Genomic DNA, 20,760 nt, shown 5'->3' with positions numbered 1-20,760 from the left:
GTTGAGCTACAACACAGTACTGTAAAACAGTTTAGCAAGTGTTCGCACATACCGGATCGTCGTTACCGTACTGTTGGTTGTTGCAGTTGTGGCAGGTTCTCTTCAGTAGCGCCAGCCGGGTCGCGTACAATTCGCGCTGGAGTGCCTCCTCGCGGAGCTGCAAAGCAAACGGAAAGGGTACATTTTATTGACGGCGAACTTACACGAATTTCGATCGTGTGCTCGTTGTTTTCATTACCCTGTGCTCGTAGACGATCTGCTGTAGTCGCAAGTTTTGCTCCGACAGAGCGTGGGCAAGGCCATCCGGACAGGAAAGCGCAGCCACCGGTGGACGCTCGGCCGAAAACGGCACGCTCGGCGGTGTCAGTGGCAGTGAGCGGGCGCCCGGCGTCGAGAAGCGAGAATTTGTGGCACTTGGGGATATACTGGAAAGAGTGATAGAGTGCAGATTTTGTTAGTTAATGGACAAGTTTCTAAATTATGCGATGCATCTTTACGAAAGTAGTCAATGCATAAAATGTGGTGTTCTCTTATTCAGTAGTTGTTTATGATTTGAGCTAGCTTCAAATCTTTGTTGTCTGCAACAAAAAGGGCTCCGTTGCATTTTTTAGTGCTAGGGCTTTGCTAACGGCAATTTTTATTAAACTTAATCTCGGGGAAACCCGGGTTAAAGAGCAAACTCAGTACTACATCTTAAATATCAAAACTTACCAAAATGAGAGTAAAACTATAATTTCAGAGCCTCGTTAAAAGCGTTACTAAAAGGTCTAAAGTTTATGATTGTACTGGAAAAGCGTTCATTGACTGTTGGCCGTTGTAACCACCAGTTCCATACTATCACGGTCTAAAAGCGTACAGACGAGCATGATTAATAGGTCATTTGCATTGCAGCATTCTATAGGTGACCGTGAGAATGATTCAAGAAAAACAAAGTTCAAACAGATACTACACTGATGCACACAGTAAGGAACCATTCAAGGTAATTCTGGTTCATTTACCCAAACCTGAGACCTGACCTGACTTCATTCCAGACATTCAAAATGTGAGCATTTTGTTTGCAATTGTAGGCGAAAACCGCAGGCGTATCATACGACAATTAAATTTTCTTTGAGTAAGAGCCCTTAAGAGGCAACGATTGGTAAATGGTTGGATCACAGTGTAGATTGCTTTGAAAAGTCCTTTATTTTTATATCTCAAAATTCCGCCAAACTAGGTTCAATCTTTTAATGTTAAAAGAAAGATATTTTTATAAGAATTCCGCTGATGTGGTGCTTGTTCACGGCACGCATCTATTTTTAGTAGTTTTTCCCAAGCATTTATCCCAATCAGGCGAAGCATTCACCTGATTGGGAGCTGCATTCCAAACATCGCAGGGTCGAGTCAGACCCTTATCAAAGCATCTCTACGTTTTGATATAGTGAAATACAGTCGCACAAAAAATGTTCGGAGCTTTCAATCTCAAGATTACAAAAGTTAGACAGCTAGCTTTATTAAATTTACCGATGATACTTACAAGCACAATGTTCTGTTATTGTGGCCACCCAAAATGATTTTTTTATTTCCCGCTTTTTTTCCCGGCTTTCCCGATAAAATTTGTGTTATTTTCCCGGTTTTTTAATCGCGCAAGATAAGAAAAATATTACTGCCTTTATTTGTTTTCGTGTCTCGCTCGTTGCATTGTTTCCGGCAGCGGTTGTTTTTGATGGTCATTTTGAATTCATTTAAGCACACTTAGCAATGGCGCGTTTACAAACCGGAACTTTTTTGAAGCCTTATAAACGTGCCTTTGAGTCGTGAAATCGGTTGCCTATGAACATCGCACGTAATTTCTATTAAATGATTTTTGAATATCAAAATCTTAATAGCTTTTATACAGCTCTCTAATAAAGTAGTTAGAATTTTATTATCAAAGAATGCCAAAAGGTATCTCGCGCAGTCATGGATTTTGATGATTACAATTGCCAAAGATGCCGTTTGTCTTAGGACGATTTTCGTGCATAGCAACAAATGTCTATTGGTCATGTTACGCAATGGCCACGACCAACACGTCGTCAAATTGTACGCGAGCTCGAATGACAATGAAAATACCACCTGCATCGGTGGATGCAGATCAATTCCTTTCCACTAACAACAACTCCTTCCCGTGACACTTGTGGATAATGCAGAGGATTCCTCGATCTAGTTCTAGTAGCAGCAAGTGTCAAATTCCTTTCCCTCCCAAATTGACCTGCATGAGCGTGGTCAGTTTTTCTATTGATCATTACAAAGAATTAGATCGCCAGAAAATGCACACCGAGAATGATCTGCTGCTCCCAAGCATCGCATCGTTCTGATGGTCCTTTGTGCAATTTCAGTTGATCTAGATCAATCGCGTGCAACTCACGGGCGATCAAACTATGCTATGCTATGCTAGTTGCACAAAGAAAGCAATAAAACATGTTCAACTTTTTGTAAATTTGATTTTTTATCGAGCTTTGCGATTTTCTTCTGTAACAAACTTTGCTTTTTGTTTCTCTAATATGTTTCAGGCAATTAAATTAAATTATCATTCTGGACATCTCTCGCAGTTCTTTCGCCAGATGTCTTTTTTCGTTGTAAGTTTCGCGTATATTACGATGGACTGCACATTTCGAACAATTCTTGCGAGTTTCAAATGTCAAAGTCAAAATTCAAAGACCAACAAACCCAGCAGGCGCAGGACACCTATAGTTTGTCGTATTAATCGAGTCAATTCAAGTACCTAGCAGTCAAAAGTATGAAATTTAATAAAACGCCAGGACTGCATTTCAGTCGAATCAGTCCAAATTATGTAACAGCTATTCTGCAATATATGGGAAATCGCAACTTTTCCGGCGGATTGGATGCAGTGCATATTGATCAAAATCCCCAAAAAAAGACCTAACTGAATGCGGTAAATGGCGTGGCATGACGTTGCTCTGAATTACTCTTAAAGTACTTTATATTCAACCGGATCCAAGAAAAGACCGACAATCCCATCAACTTCACAGTATCGGGACACCAGGTTGAGCAGATTGAAGCCTTGCAATATCTTGGTAGACAAACAACGCCCGGTGGTGGTACCACAATTGATATAGTCACACGAATCAGGAAGGTCAGGTGCCCTTGCAGGTCTGCGAAGTATTTAGCGCTAAAAGCTACAGATCACTACATTCCAAAATCCAAAGTTTTAACTCAAACGTTAAATCTATATTACTGTACGCCTGCGGAACTCAGCGGAGACAACACAACAACTGCGGATATTTATCGTTCGTGCCTAATAACCTGACAAGGAACTCCATCGTAGATGTCAGCAACAACCGATAGAAACAAAAATTCGAGAACGTAGGGAAAAAAACGAAGCGAATGTGATCTGCAGTGAATCACTTGGCAGGAATGCGAATCTTTTGTCTTATTAGCAGATGTTTCGATGCCCCTTTTTCGCTAAATTTTCTAAACAAAATAGCAGTGGCTTATTTGCAATTTAGGGAGTCTGGGTAATCATTTCTGGGTTAGGTTAAGAGAAGCTTTAGCAAAGCACGTAAAAGGATAAGTAAGAGGCGACCGCTCAAACATCTTTTTTAAAACAAACGATGAAATTTGTCTCACAGCTATCCAAAACAATAACCTATACTTTTCTCATTGATCAATTTTTTATTCATTTGATGCAGGGTTTGAACTTTTTGTTAACAATCTTTTCCATAATCGGCGGAAATAATCCAACAAGGTCATCGTACAAGAGAGGTGATAGAGGGTCTTCTCTCTGAAATTTTCTTAGAAATGGCTCGACCGAAAAAGCAGTCGGCTTGGTCGTGCTGCTAGCTGTTTTTTTGTTTACTGTTTGAAGTTTCTTACCATGTGGCGGTTAGTTACAAACAAGAACTTTATTTTCCATCCATACACCACGTGGACAGCTTAGAGGGGGGTGGGGGGTACGTGAATGTCCACGCTTGTCCACGGAAGGGGGGAGGGGGTATAGAAAATGTCCACGTGGACAAGCGACATTTTTGCAATAAATAGAACTTTGTGCCTTTTGAATTAAGGGGCATTTAGATACCATGCTGCATCAAAACCCGGACGGTACCAATATCCGGACACCTCACTCCTTATTAAGTAATAATAAATGCAATTTATGAGGTGTAACTATGTAGATTACTTTGCAAATTTATCTAAGATCGTTTGAACATAATCGGCGGTTAAGTAGGCTGCGCGAAATAACTTAAATGAATCCAAACGTAACGTTGGTGTCAAACAGTGTCTTTTTTCTGCGAGTTTTTTTAGACTACTAATAAGTAGTGCTTTCGCGATTTAAGGTTTTGGGAACTTATTATTATAAAGAAACCAACTTTTTAGGCTTAGTATCAACAAAGAAGATTAGTTTTAATTAATTGAGACGGTGTCATTCATTATAAATAATTACGCTGTCCGGATTTAAAACCATGTTTTTAAATGCGGACATGTTTGACTATTGATGATAACTACCTAATGTTTTTCTTAGAAAATACGAAAGCACACGTTGAACCAGGCAGAGTAAGCGGTAAGAGAAGGAGTCTCGATCCATGGAACCGTCAAAATATTTGGAAATCCAAAATACTTTAAGGCATTTAAAAATCACTTTCGTTCTCTGGTTAGGCAAGTGGATCAGTGTAGCACTTAACTAAAATCGTACCGTGAATGACGACAAAGTGGCATTAAAAGTAAAAAATGTATAGAGAGATGATTATTTGATACTACATTTTACAAGTGATAAGTTGTTTACTTATAGGCATACATTTCTTAGACAAAATACGAGAAAGTTTTGCCTGTCCGGAAAACGATTCAAAAGTGTCCGGATATTGATTCACTGAGATGTGAGGTGTCCGGATTTATGAACAAGATAAACCTGTTTATTTCTCTTATTTTAATGTATTTTATTGAATTTTCATTGTATAATTGACGTGTTATTGCAAATTTAAGCTTTATATTTGATTACAGTGCAAAGCAATTACTAGAATGTCGCGAAATTATTGTTTACGGAGCATATTAAACATATGACCTGCTTAAGTGTCCGGATATTGATGCAGCATGGTACCACGTGGACACAAAAATGCCAATTTTCAACACCCCCCTCCCCCTCCGTGGACAAGCGTGGACATCGACTCAACCCCCCCCCCCCTCTCCGTTGTTTGTCCACGTGAACATTTTTTTTTCTTATGTGAAATTCTGTGCTCAATTCTGTTTTTATTTGCGTTATTCTGTAATAAAAAAAAATTAAGAAAAAAGCTTACGTAAAAGCAAGCTAAACTAGGCATGTTATCAAAATCTAGTTCTTCTACCCATGCTGATCTTGTCCACTGCAAATAAATGATGGACTACAGGAAAGCCTGTTCCAGCTTGATCTTCGCTTGTAGATTCATCTGCTTCAACCCCTGTTCAACCAGAGTAGCCTAGCTTGGTCGCTGAGTTTAACACATCACAAAACCTCTCCGGTGTGGTTCGTGAAATTTTAGGAACACGAATTATTTTTCAAATACGTTGTCAACGGATTTTCTTTTTCGTGGCGAGCTGCTTTTGATTGTAAGGCAAAGACAAAGAAATTTGTGATCGAAGTAGTTATGCTTTGGCATATGGTCTTCGTTTATCAATATTAAGGAACTTATGGAAAACTTTTTGAAAACATTCAACCATCCAGCTAGATCGCCATCAAGGAACCTCATGGATCGTTTGAGCCTTAGAGCACTTTTCACGGCATGTGACTTAATGGAGGCGCATGGTACATTGTGAATGGTTTAACTATCCTGAACGTTTGAGTAACAGATCAAATTGCTCGAGCCAAAGATGCTGATAGTTCAAGAACAGATCAAAAAGACTCAGACGGTAATCTTCTCACGAACGAACGTGAGGTGATCGAGAGGTGGAAGCAGTATTATGACGAGCACCTTAACAGCGATGTAGCTGAACATGAAGCCCGGCGAGCTGCTGAAATACGGTGGTGACCCACTGCCTAGAGTGCTGCACTGGGTCATTGTCAATATTTGGGAGGAGGAGCTACTACCGGAGGAGTGGACGGAAGGCATCGTGTGTCCGATCTACAAAAAGGGCGACAAGTTGGATTGTTGTAATTACCACGCAATCACACTGTTGAATGCCACCAACAAGGTACTCTCCCAACTTTTATGTCGCCGATTATCATCATATGCAAAGGAGTTCGTGGGGCAATATCAAGCGGGATTCATGGGTGCCCGTGCCACCACGGATCAGATTTTCGCGCTACGGCAAGTATTGCAGAAATATCACGAATACAACTTGCCCACGCATCATTTATTCATTGACTTAAAATCGGCGTATGACACGATCGATCAAGATCAGCTGTGGCAGATTATGCACTATTACGGATTTCCGGATAAACTAACGCGATTGGTCAAGGCGACGATGGATCGAGTAATGTGTATTGTTCGAGTATCAGGGGCAGTCTCGAGTCCCTTTGGATCTCGAAGAGGGTTACGACAAGGTGATGGGCTTTCATGTTTGCTGTTCAACATCGCTTTGGATGGTGTGATAAGAAGAGAGGGGATAGACACGATTGGCACGATATTCACGAAGGCCGTCCAGCTTCTTGGTTTCGCTGACGACGTTGACATTATTACTGGTACCTTTGAGAGGATGGCGGAAACGTTCATTGGACTGAAAGCTGAAGCCAGCTGAACGGATAGGACTTGTCATTAATGTATCGAAAACAAAATACATGAAAGGAAGAGGTTCTAAAGAAGTGAATGCTGACCTCCCTCCCCGGATTCATTTAGACGGTGATGAAATCGAGGTGGTAGAAGAGTTCGTGTATCTGGGCTCACTGGTTACCGCAGACAACGACACCAGCAGAGAAATACAAAGACGCATTATGGCAGGAAATCGTGCCTACTTTAGACTCCGTAGGACGCTGCGATCGAACAAAATTCGTCAGCGCACGAAGTTAACAATCTACAAGACGACCTTTATGACCAATGAGGCATGGACTATGCTCGTGGAGGACCAACGCGCCCTTAGTGTTTTCGAACATGCTGTTGCGCACCATCTACGGCGGAGTGCAGATGGAAGACGGCACGTGGAGGAAGCGAACGAACCATGAATTGCATCAGCTGCTTAGGGAACCACCCATCGCTCACACCGCAAATATCGGTCGCCTGGGATGGACTGGGCACGTCGTGAGGATGTCGGACGACAGCCCGGTTAAAAAAGTTCTCAATAACGATCCGAGTGGATCGAGACGACGGGGCGCGCAGCGAGCAAGATGGATCGATCAAGTGGAAGGCGACCTGCGGACCCTACGCAGACTACGTGGCAGGCGAATTGCGGCCATGGACCGAGTGGAATGGAGACGACTTCTTCGTACATCAGATTCCTCCTCACGGCCTGGAGCTGATTAATGGTAAGGGTAGGTGGACAAAAAAGGGATTTTAAAAATGCTGTTGTATATATTGTTGCATAGTCTAACCTTACTTTTTCAAACAATATCATTTTCTCTTTGATCTGTTACTTAAACGTTCAGGATAGTTGAATCATTCACAACGTGCCATTAAGTCACATTCCTATATAAATTTCAAGTTAAGTTTTCCCAAAAAAGTTCTATAGGTTACACCTATAAGAGCAGTCAGTGAAGTTCTGGATCTACAGGACTACACTATGGTGTATATGGTTGAGCTCTTAGCCTGTGACCGATAGTTATGTTTCCTTGTTAGTTTTCACCCCTATTCTGTATTTCGAACGGGTTTTACATTTCGTTCGAAAAAACAGCGGCTCGAACGAAAGATCTTCATATGAAAAAACAACTTGAACGAAATATTTGCCAAGTCGATCGAAATATTTCAACTCGTTCGAATACAGAACATGGGTGTTTATCAATGTAAAAGTGAATATAGACCAACCACGTGTTTTTTTGTCTTGACCATGAAATGAGGTCAGGCAAATGGTTGTCTTGTATGGTGACAGATGGGGAGGTTGAGACTGTCCAGACAAAGCTAAACCATCTCCTGGTCATTCTGGTATAGCCGGAAATGAATGGGTAGAGTTGCAGGATCTGGAACAGAAAAGTTAGTTTTCGGCTGTGGCATTACCAATTGCGTTATAAAACAAACGACTCGATCTTGGTGTTCAAAATGTTGAAGTTTCAAGATTGGTCATTAATGAAAAACAAAAAATAGTTTGACAAAACTTGGCTCCTTTTTTCCAGAGATGTCACTGGAAGCAGCTCAACCGACTGACTGCAAAATCCGAATCATCCGTAGACAGTACCGCCATGACCGAAAACTAGACTTTTTCAATTTTTTCTAGACACAAATGCAAATGATGAGGTATTAAAACACAGATGAATACTTCTGAATACCCGTTATCGGTTCCACCGGGACCAAAGACTGGTCATTTTTATTTTTTTCAATATATGTAGTATGAATGAGGTACTAAATGTGCTAGTACCGCTACTCAGTCGCATAAGCAAATTGCTATTTTAAATTCGTTCAAAACGGAGGAAATTTGGCTGTAAGGCTTTATGGGAACGGGGAGAGTTTCTGTGCTATTGGTCTTGCTATATTTTATTGGGTTAGTTAATAAATGGGAGAGTATTTTTTGCATTACTGACCGGAAAAAGAACAATTTCTACATTAAAGTTCTCGGGCTTGAGTAGTGTTCCTGCAATATCAGTTTTGTTCAGTAAAGTGGAGAGAAAATTTTAAAAGCCCATCCAGGTACGATAAATTCTAAATCATCGTCGAAAATTTTTTGGGCCGTTTTTGTGCATCCTATCGTTAGTGGATTTCGACTGAATTTTTCGCTGAACATGAACACTTCTTATCAAAGAATTTGTGCAGATAATCATTGTCACAGCTTGACGCAGTTCCGCCCAAGCATAAAGCGATTGATCGATTCACCTCGCAAACTCGAAAAGTAAAACAAATATTATGGAACCTGGAAATAGATGGGCAATGAGAAGCGAGAAAGAAAGCTGATAACTTGTCATATTGATGTCATATTGAAGATCTTTTAGGTTAACTAACTTCGATTCGCTTTTAGTTTGCGGCGGTGGCAACACACGCACCAGTAAATAAATCTATTCTATATCTTCCATCTACATAAATAAAAGTGAACGTGAGTATGTTTGTATGTATGTTCCACCACCATAACTCTAGAACGACTTGACCGTTCTGCACCAAACTAGGCACACATGTTCCTTGACATAAGGGAATCAGCACTGCGGAGTTGACAAATAGGAAGGGTCCCGAACAAGGGGGCACACTATGTCCGAAGGCACTTATTAGGCTTCGTGCACAAATTACGTAACGCTTGGAGGGGAGGGAGGGGGGTCGAGTTTGCGTTACTTTTTGTTACATAGGGGGGAGGGGGAGTCAGAAGAACAGTTACGTAACAAAATTATGAATACCAAAAAATAGCTGCAAAACGAAGAAAGGACGTGTTGATGGCGTGAAATAGTGAATTGGTTTAGACTGATGGAGATTCAAATTCAAAATTGTTTGTAGGTGATGAACACGTTCCTACTACATTTCCGAATATTGTGTAACCAGGACAAAATTGGACTTCCGAAAAAACGGCAACAATTTTTTTTCCGTGCCGTGCATTAAACCTAGTGTCGGAAATAGTGCGCTGTGCTGTGTAGCACGTCTCATTTGTTATACAGCGCACTACCTCCGACCCTAGGTTTAATGTACGTACCGTACCGGCAGAAAAATCATTTGCCGTTTTTTTTCGGTAGTTCAATTTAGTGCTGGCGACGCAATATTATGGTTGAAAACCAATTGACCTCAACATGGATCAGTGCCTGATTCTTGTTTTTAATATGATTTTCTTCAATTCGTTAAAATAAAAAAATATACGATTTATGAATATTTTTAAATGTCAAGGGGGGGGGGGGTTGGTCAACGTTACGTAATTTAATGGGGGGGTTATGCCAAGCGTTACTTATCGTTACATGGGGGAGGGAGGGGGTTAAAAATCCGGAATTTTTGCGTTACGTAATTTGTGTACCACGCCTTATTAAACTTTCAGGCACCTCAGATTTCTCTTCACAGGATGTCAGTGTTGGTCAAAACAATCAATTTAGAGATGTTCTTAAAATATTCTATTTTGGAGTTTTAACAAAATTCAATTTTCAAGGTTATATGGTCGGTGTTAAATCAGACCGGACCAAGTCGCAAAATTCAAAGAGATGAGTTAATGGCAGCAAACGCTCAAGAATTTTACTCTAATCAGACTAAACAAATGTTGCAAAGAAACAGAGTTATGAGATGATTTCGAACGATTGATAACTATAAACCATACCCGAGCAAGGATTGACAACAAAAGTATATCAAAATTATTACATATTCTGCTGTTGATATCAACTAGAAAACATGTTTTGTTACCAACTCAAAATGGCACTTATGATGTATCAGACTGTGCTATCATTTTGCTTTCATTTTTATTGAAAGAAAATGTGTTGGCATATTCTATATATGATGTAAATAAACCTTCAATATTTAAATTAATCTATTTTCACTTCTATTTTTTTCTTGTAAAATGGTTGGTTCAAATTAGATAATGATAGCAAAATGATGATGATATGATAGTAAAATGATAACTAATTCTGCTTTCCTATTAATATTGTGTAACAGCAAGATTAGTATTCCGTTTGATATTTTTGATAGCAAAAGTAGTATTCAATTTAATTTCACGGAGTGGAATTTTTGCAATCAATTTTGATATTTTAACCGCTAAGTCGACCAAAATGAAATCACACCGAGTATTCAAAATCCGTTAGATCAAGATATCAAATTTTGTTTTCAATTTGCTTTAAAACCCTGCTCGGGTACAGAGCAGCAAACTTTGAACGCGTTTTTCTCGGAATCAGAGTTTTGTCACTTGGTTCGGTCTGACTTAACACCGACTATATACTTTCAAGCGATCATATCCGTTGTAATCGACCACCTCCGATATCAACCAAATTTGGTATAATTGCTCATTCGGACTCCACAATCAATTTCCCAAAGTTTTGTACGAATTGGTAAATCCCCCGCTTCTCCATTTTTCTCAGATTTTCGAAAAAACTCATTTTTCACTGTAAGTCTTTGCAAGGGGGACTGATCAATCCGTGCAAAACTTTGGAACATTGAATGTGGGGTCGGAATTAACAATTATACCAAATTTGGTTGATATCGGAGGTGGTCGATTACAACGGATATGATCACTTGAGAGGGGATTGAATTTTGTAAAAAAACCAATACTAACATCCTGTGAAGAGACATCTGAGATGCATGAACGTTTAATAATAAGTGCCGTCGGACATAGTGTGGGGGGATCCAAATTAGTAAAAGAGGTTGCGTTTGTCTTGCATTTAGATCGATTTCAGTTGTGCGAGCGGCCGGCAGTTATTCAGCCATAACTTTAGAACGAACTAAGGGTAAAGGGGTGCATTTGGGCCAATATCTGTTGTACAAGTGACTGGATGATAAGAGCGGGTTTCTGAGAGGGGGATAGGGTGACCATTTACAAGGAGGAGTGGCTGGTGGACAATGAACGGGGGATGTTGACAATAAGGCGAAGACACACTTCAATGAAGAAAAATCGAGTGGACGTGGGTTCGAATCTTAGTAGAATCAGCATGACCTTTTAGTATGGGATTATTCTCAGGTCTCTCTTGCCAGTGTAAGTTATAAGAATGGTACCTACTCAAGATGCGAATGGAAGCCACTTGTTCAAGGGAATTATAACTAGTCAGCGCTCCGCACTTCCTGGCGGGTGAAGAGGGTGAAAACACCGACACTTTAGCACGGATAATAAACAGCAGTTCGTTCACACTATAACGATACTGTAAAAAGAACGAAGTGCGGACTACTGCGGTAAGAGCAAAATACTAGTCGCACTGATAATGTCCATACAGAAAAAAAGTGGCTGAGAGTCAAGGGGGGGGGGGGGGCGGATAAGATCGGGCAATCTGCTAGTAAATAAATAAATAGACAAATAACAGGCAAGATAATCGGAAGCATGAAGCATCTCGGCGAAACGTTGAACCCCTGACTTTGTTTTGATTTGTATTCGTAGAAATGATAACATCATAGACACGTTTTTGTAAAATTATTTGTGCAAGTATGGAGATTTTAAATAAATTTAGTGAATATTTGTTCAGCTTCAACGGGAAATACTCGACTCTCAATTACTTTTTTCATAGATTTTTTTACGAAAGCAGTCAAGTTCATAAATATTCTTCAAGGACAAGAATGCATATAAAAACTGAAATAAACGAGATTTTATATCACTTAATGGTTGTCTAATGGATTCACTGGTTTTATTGACCTTTGACAGGAATTCGAAAAAACAAACATTCAGCATAAAATGACAATAAACATAAAGTTTACTACAGAAAAAATTAAAACCCCATAGTTTCCAAGCATTCCGCTTTAATGTTGGTCGATATTTGGTGCGGCGGTCTCATTCAAACATTTGCAAAAAAATGAAAACACTGCTATTTAAAGCGGTTAAGTGCAGCGGTTAAAATTTATTGCGCATATCTCAGATATTGAGACAAGTCTCAGTTCGATTGTCGCAAAAAAAAATATTAAAAGAATTGCAGTCAACAAAGTAAACTCAACATACATGCTTGCAATGAGCTACATATTTTATGATTCTCTCGGTTTTTTATGTGGTCACTATTAATATAGGTACCTATATGACTAATTTCTTCGAATAATAGCTGCGATTTATTATTTTATGGCATTATTAAACCTATGTTATTGGGCATAATTGCCATAATCGCAACAAGAGAGCAGTTTTGTTTCCGAACATAAACTATAAATGTAGTTGTAGAAACATGAAAACATCCAAGAGGATGGCGCGTAATAATACGTTTAAATCTAATCGGAAACAGCGACCACAACATAACTAGGTACCTTGGCTTTTCGCTAGGACATGCGAAATGTGTCCCTTGAAAACCATCGAAATGATAGAATCTATCAAATGTCATGCCAAAACAATTATTATGTTCAATTGCACAGGAAACATTACTTCACAGAAGTATAAAGCCTAAATCGGGTCTGGCCTGGAGAAAAGTGCAAACTTACCTTCCATTGGTTGGTTTGTTGGGGCTCATATCGTTTTTCGAGTTTGATGAATTTCGTCTCCGTCGTTGGTTTTGCGGTTGATAATGGGACAGAGCAACGTGTTGCTGAAGTTGCTGTTGCTGCTGCTGCTGTTGCGGTTGTTGCTGCTGCGGTTGGATCTGTACGCCTCCAGCTACTGCACTGTGGTTTATTTGACTGTGATGCTGGTGATACGGGAAAGAACTAAATTGCTGGTGAGAATATACAGCCGACCCAGTGTCTGTTGGATGCTTTCCGTTGATTTCCAATTGTTGAAACTGCGGTTGCATGATGATACTCTCGTCCATCAGATTGGAGTATTTTTGTTTCTTGCCTTCGGGACACTGCGTTGCAACCAACGGTTGCGTGGGTGGTCGACCATCCGGAAGTATATTTCTTACTCGACTATCAACATGCTCTTTTGGTATAGAATTTTGATTATTTTCGTTCCTGGTTTTACCATGATTGAAGTTTTTCTAAAACAAACAAAACCAAAATTAGCAGATGGTCCACCAGCAGCGGTGGAAAACAGTTTCTTACCCTATTCTTACTATCACTAAATAGATCACATCCGTTACTATCACCAGTCTGAGCGGCAGCAGTAGTACTAGTCGTAAAATCGCTCCCATTACTTACGTTCAAGTCTTTGTGATGGTCATGTCTACCGTTGCTATTAGCTACATCTAAACTAATACTATCATCTTGCTTGATAATACCATCGGCGATGTCATCTTCTAGTGTAGTGCTTTCAGCCTTCAGGGTAGTATCGAGGTCTATAGTAGTTTCGGTGTCCTCGCAGCAATCGTCGGACTCTAGCGTACCTGCGTCGAGCCGGTTGATAGCAATCCGTTTCGGCGAAGGATACTGATCCAGCGGGACGAGCGTGTCGGTGCTGGTTTCGACTGAACCGTGCCACAAGTTCGCCCCGGAGTGCTGGGGCGACGGTGGTACCGTCGGCGGCGAAGGGGATTTTCCTGCGAATGAAATTGTACGCGCAGTTATGAATGGAAGAAAACTGATTAGTACCTACTCCAGAACACGAATCAGTCACGACCTTGACTTTGATTGAAACGGTGCTTTTCCACTGTTTACAAACATCGGTCGAAATGGACTGTGCATTAAGCGTTGTCGGCTGGCGCCACGGAGATTCGGAACGGTCAATTAATTTCGGGTTCTGATAACAGTGCGGTACGGGTTTGGATTTAAGTCAAGAGGAGCAAGGGTATCATTTTTAGTCGATTTGATTCGGCTGTATATTAGACTGTGTTGCACATGGTAAACTTTGAGTGACATTTTTTTATATATTATGGCATAATTTCTCTTGATGTGATATAAGAAGAGGCACGTTTGGGCAATGCCTCTTTTGAGTAAAATATTTTATGACAACGGCTGTTAGATAACAACAATGTCTTGCGTTATATGACACTAGTAATGTTATCTCTCTACAAATGTTTGCTAAAATACTTCGTGGACAGCTTCGCAAACTCAATCTTGGTATATGCTTCAAATTAGTCCCACCTTGTCTCTATATCGGGTAATTAAGAAGCGTCTGACTTGTTTCAGTAAATACTGCGGATGGGTAATAGCACTAATTGATATCATAAACGGGTTTTAAACATGCATTTTTACTATCGTAAAAATTACTTGGATAGACTTGGTATTTGTTAAAAACGTTTATTGAAAGGGTTCTTACAGTACAAGCGCTTTCCTGTGCAGAATTGGGTCAAAGAGTCTCACAATTTATAATTTTTTCCACGGATACAGCTCAGGCGCTAATTTTCTCAGAAGATCAGGGAGTATATAATTTGGAACAAGCTTTTCACAAATGCTATCGGCCGGAATTTGAAATGCAAATTTGTGGACAAGAAGTAAACTGAGACTGCTGAGACCTGTTGCTCCGAATGTTTGATCTGTTAAAAAACTTAAAAAGGCATGAAACCATTAGTTGTCATGTTATCTAGAATTGATTGGCACATACAGGGTCGCCATATAAGCATGTTGGATGATATTAATATGTCATAAGAATAAGAAACTTAGCGATCTTAAAAAGAAAACATATAGAAGTCGTAACAATTCAAATCAAGGTTGGGAAACGGTTATTGTTGGATCCCCTTTCCCGACAATATCCATTTTCCAGCAGATAAAATAAAATAACACGCCAACACGCATTGTAACTTTATCGCTTTAAAAAGTTATATTTCATTTGTTGTCAAAAGCAAATACCACAAGTCTGTATGAGGATTCTCATAAAAATAATTTTCATAAAAATCTCCTAAAAATCCTTTACATGGAGAGGGCGGATAGGAATTTAAAGTTACTAAAGGATAGTGAGCAAAATCACTAGAACCGTTTGGATTCGTAGAAAAATCTTACAATCGATTTAATTGTAATGATTAAAATACAAATATTATGGAATGCAAAAATTCGTACTGATTTATGTCCTATATTTTACATTCTAATGATCTTCTCATTTAGTTCAAGTAAGATTTCTGCTATAATGTTGATCGAAGTGTTATAGAATGTAGTAAAGTCACCTCGAAAAGCAATCGAAAACCTCGAAATTCAGATGAAGCTAACCAGGGAGAGAGTGCGAAGAGGCAAACTGAACCGCTTAACGAATGGTTGGAGCAAAATATTAAAAATTGTAGTTATTTTTATAAATTCAGAACAGAGAAAAAAAGGTTTCGACGTCCTAACGTTGACATGATTAGTCATTCGACCGTATTACGCAGTTACCAACATATATCTATGTAAGCTGCATGAACAGCGGGCCGCAACGAATTTCCATTATAAATACTGCGCACTAGCTGTTTTATTTAGTGAGTTGGGAGGCGGGTGCGACTCTATGGTTTAAAGCTTTTGTCGACTACCGCGAACACCCACGTCATGCTGCGTACAATTTACTTTGCAAACCTATCTTGGGACAGTGGATAAACGTCAAGGAAGAGGAAAATGAAATTTGTTCCATGGGTCAAATGCTGAAAATTTGATAACCAGTGAGGGTCCGAGATTTGTCTTTCTATTGGGTCATAGGTGGTTGTTTGTGTTGGAAAATTGATGGCGGGTGCGCGGTTGAGGACAACCGGTGTTAGGCGGAGCTGACGGAGATCTCGTCTTCTTCACTATACTACATTTTACAACTCAAGTAGTACAAAATAACCGGGGCAAAGCACATTTACACATTCGATCTATCTATCATTATTTTTGCTCTCGTCATAACCATCGTCATCATCATCAAACAAAGCAAAGCCTAGGTGCTGCCTTCCGTTATCGAAACATGATCCTCTGTTTTTTATTCGACAGCTGTTAGAGTGCAGGACAATTGCAGGGCCAGTTGCTACGATCCTATTGACTCTAACAGGCTCTCCCAGTCGGGATTCGAATGTACAACGGAACGGATTGTTGGACCGGCGCCGTAACTCGAGACTAACTGGGACATCATCATATTTAAAATATGGCATTCCGGCCTTTGACAGAGAAATCTCAGAGTTAGTTCGTGCAATCCGTGCAGGGCCGGAACGCCTCTGCCAGCGGGCATAGGCGTGTCGGCAATGCTTGGAGCTCTACCTATGTTTTAGTGGGTGACATTGCCAGTCTCGTCAGGTAGAACTTGCGTTTTGGGGTCTCCCTGATACTCTGATAGTGATAGTGACGCAATGAAAAATGAGTTTTTTCGAAAATCTAAGAAAAATAGAGAAGCGTCACTGGAAGGGGAATTGATCAATCTGTACAAAACTTTGGGAAATTGAATGTGGGGTCGGAATGAGTAATTATACCAAATTTTGTTGAAATCGGAGGTGGTCTATTGCAACGAATATGATCACTTGAGAGGAAATGGTCCCTTGAAAACCTTGAAAATTGAATTTTGTAAAAAAACCCAAGATAGAATATTTCAAGACCTTCTCCAAATTAATTATTTTGACCAATACTAACTAACATCTTGTGAAGAAAAATCTGAGTTGCATGAAAGTTAAATAATAAACGCTTTCGAAAATAGCGAGCGACGTCACTGTTCTTAGATCTTTTAGGATGAAAGAAATCGGAATCACAAAAATGTAATGAACAAAATAGACTATTTTTGCTAAATAACGGGTTGCGAAACACTGGAGAGACCACATCTTTTGAACTGGGTCATCTATAAACTGTGCAGTTCAGCGCTTGATCGTTAGTAAAACGGATTACCGAAGAATCAAAGGCAAATTTACAGAAGTTTTGTTTTTGTTTATCAAACGGAATGGTTAAATCGTGGCAATGTTTTTTCACACCGTTAAGAGTTAGTCGAATTTGTCTTGTGTCTACTTTTATCGCGACTACGAAGGTAAAATCCTGCGCCAGTAAAAGTTTAGTACCTACACTTAAATCTCCTTTTACATCCACTATTAAAGGGAAATGACAAATTGGTCGCAAAAAAGAGGACGTTAGTTCAAGTTTTCAACGTAACACGAGAGGACGTTTATTCAAATTTTGGACGGAAAAAGAGAGGACGTTAATTCCACTTTTGGACGTAAACAGAAAGGATGTAATTTCTCTTGAGATTACCTCATGGTATTTGACGACGACGCTAATTAAAAGTTTAGAAGCAAAAAGAGAGGACGGTAATTAAAATTTGGACGTAAAACCTGCGGACGTTAATTCAAATTTTGGACGTAAAACAAGAGGACGAAAAAAGTGGACGTAAAAAGAAATAAACTAAAAAGTATGGACGTGAAAAGAGATTCTAGTGTATGAATTAGGCAAGGAAAGGAATGAAGTTTTTAGAATTAAATAAAAAGAATACTTATCCAATTTAACAACAAACACTGAGGAAGCCTGCAAGTCGTAGGCGAAATACGTATCTGTCAAGAATAAATATACATAGTAGAATTAAATTGGATAAGTTTTCTTTTTATTTATTTAATTCCAAGGAAAAGAATTAATTGAAGAATGCAAGGAGAGATTTTTTTTTAGAATTTAGAAGAGATTTTGGAGCTTCGTAGTCGGTAATTGACCCGACGAATGGAAGAACGTGTTTTTTCGGATGAAAAAAAGTACAAAAACCTTGATGGACCAGATAGTTGGAAGTACCACTGGCATGATTTGCGCAAACATCCGCAAGTTACGTTCGGCAGAAACTTTTGTGGTGCTACAGTCACATATGCCCGGGAGAAATTTTTCTTTCAAGCAAAGCTCCCTTTGGCATGGATTACAACGAAAACGAAGTCGGAGGACTGCGTAGAAATGCTCGAAATCAGCCTGGTTGAACCTGGCGAGGCATTGATGGGCCCAGACATTTCCAGCGAAACAATGCTGCAGTCCACAACTCAAACTGGCAAAACAGCGGTTTACTAATGAAGAAAGCGAAGTTTACGAGTGGCCACCAGCCTGTTCTTCGGATCTAAATCCTCTGGTCCATCCTTGCACGTCCTGGTTACGAAACGTAAAATTTTATAGCGTAAATAATTAATTTTCTCTAAGGGCATTTTTTTTGCATTTGACGGAAGGAATGTAATGAAACAAAGGTGTTCAAACAGAACAGGAAGAGCGGAAAACCTTCTTGGTCGGTGGGTTGACTACAATAGACGCTAAAACAACTCAATCCGCCAGTGCTGATTGAGCTTTAAGTACGCCGGGGGCAATGGAGTCTTCTTTTATCCAGTCCGTTGTGGTTCAAAGGTTAACCAACATCTGAAGGTCTGGGAGGAGAAGTGGGCTCAAATCCGGTAATAATTGGCCGGTTATAGTTTGGTTGGATCCGCGGATTCTACAGCTTGGATAAAAAAGCTTTTGAAGACAACTTCTTAAGCGGGAGGAGATCTCGTAGGAAACCCTTGAAATACTGGATTTATCCATGCAATCGAATGAAATGAAAGCGTCCAGGCAATTGTAAAGAACATAACATTTACCAATATGTTACAAAAAATTGTATAAAATTATTTAACAAAATACGGGCCCAAACTTTCTCAAAGGGAAAGGGGATACAAGTTTAGAACAAACTACGTCCTACAAAAAGAAAGGGGGTATCAATGTAAATCTAATCACTTGCCTCTAGTAACTTTTTCATTTCTTGATGAATTTACGAAATTTCTATTACATTACACTACATTAGATTAATCTACATTAATCGATCAGGAATTGATTTGAATTTTTTTAAGAGCTAGTTATTTGAAGTTTTCTTTGAAGTTGTTTTCACCAATTTTCCAGATACAGACAGCACAACCGTGTATGAACTGGTTACTGTGGATCCCTCTTCGTGCACGAAATCAGCAATTTCATGAAAAAATACATATTAAAGTTTAGAAACATTTATTTAACATTAAGCATTTTTTTATCTATCACAAAAACTGAAAATTATACATTGTTGAAATGTTTGTATATTATGTAAAAAAATGTTAGATCGTCATTCTTTTTTCAATACGTTTTCTTGACGGTTGCAGCTCAGAAATAAGGAAATAGACATGATAGAATGTACCCTTAATGTAGAGTTCTAGCGTAATAACTATCAAGGCATTCTGCCTAAAAGGTGCTTTCCCGTATCCTGTTCTGCAGACTGTGACCGTTAGCGGGGTCCTTCGTCTACGCTCCACGACGGATCAGATGTTTACTCTGTGCCAATTACTAGTCAAGTGCCCGGAGTACAACTTGCAGACTCATCATCTGTTTGTGGACTTTAAGGCGGCGTACGATTCAGTCAAACGAAATGAGTTGTGACAGATGCGTCAGAATAGCAGGTGAAACTTCAACCGTTTTCGTGACGTTGAATGGACTGAAGCAAGGTGTTGCACCCTCTAACTTACTATTCAACATTGCTTTGGAAAGTGCAACACGAAGAGCAAACGTGGAAAGGAACGGGACTATCATTACGAAATCTCACATGTTCACATGAAAACGGAGTGTGGCGCAGACGCATAATTAACCACTAGCTGTATCGAGTATACAAATATGCTGATAAAGCGAAGGTAGTACAATGTGGCAGATTGCGGTGGGCTGGACACGTGGCCAGCATGCCCGGCGAAAAAGTAACCAAACCTATTTTCAGCAGAGAACCAGGAAGAAGCCGTAGACTTCGGGGTAGATCCCGTATCCGATGGATGTGCACTGTCGAGGACGAAAATAAGGCTTGGCCTGGGCTTGGAGTCAGACATTAACTTGAACCTGGATTTAGTTTTGGACAGTAATCTATAGCTTGTACGGAATGGGTCCTGGTTAAGACCGAGCAGAAACAGCTAACAACGAGACGAAACGATTAGGTAGACCTTCTTCGACGAATGCCGTGTCCTGAATGTGCGATTCTTGTAGAAATCGAGATTTCATCTTTTTTCATACGAACATAACTTGTTGAAAAAATTCTGATCAATGGAAACAAACCCGTACTTGTTAATTAACAGATTAAGAGAAATAAAAGAGTGGTTCGTTTTTACCCTATCTTCCCGTTTTTCCAATGGAAATGTTACGTGACCAGAATATGTTATAGTATGTTAACGATCATGATCATGAGAGTAGCAACAAATCTTTCGAAACTGTTTGATTTTAATGAACATGAACCTACACGAAGAAGTAAGTGTGTCACAATTTACTAAATGTACATGCAATTGATCGGTAAGGTTTTTTCTTTCGCTTCAGATTCGACGCTTGCATGGTTCATACTTTATTACGGCTAGCACTATTACAGTTGTCGTTTTGGATTGTA

General features: G+C 39.7%; 1 protein-coding gene across 7 annotated transcripts in view; it reads right to left on the bottom strand.

Moving 5' to 3' along the window:
• Positions 1 to 20,760, bottom strand: part of LOC128744560 (myotubularin-related protein 3) — a 102,392-nt gene that overhangs the window by 2,488 nt on the left and 79,144 nt on the right. For all 7 annotated transcript variants that reach the window (XM_053841649.1, XM_053841653.1, XM_053841654.1 and 4 more), the window contains 4 exons: positions 13,635 to 14,068; positions 13,077 to 13,570; positions 239 to 425; positions 53 to 157 (listed from right to left, as the gene is read on the bottom strand). In XM_053841649.1, the coding sequence (XP_053697624.1) occupies positions 53 to 157; positions 239 to 425; positions 13,077 to 13,570; positions 13,635 to 14,068 (1,220 nt within the window). The remainder of the gene's footprint in view (positions 1 to 52; positions 158 to 238; positions 426 to 13,076; positions 13,571 to 13,634; positions 14,069 to 20,760) is intronic.

The sequence above is a fragment of the Sabethes cyaneus genome, chromosome 3 (genome assembly GCF_943734655.1).
Source record: "Sabethes cyaneus chromosome 3, idSabCyanKW18_F2, whole genome shotgun sequence".
Lineage (NCBI taxonomy): Eukaryota > Metazoa > Arthropoda > Insecta > Diptera > Culicidae > Sabethes > Sabethes cyaneus.
This window is presented reverse-complemented; position numbering and strand designations above follow the sequence as displayed.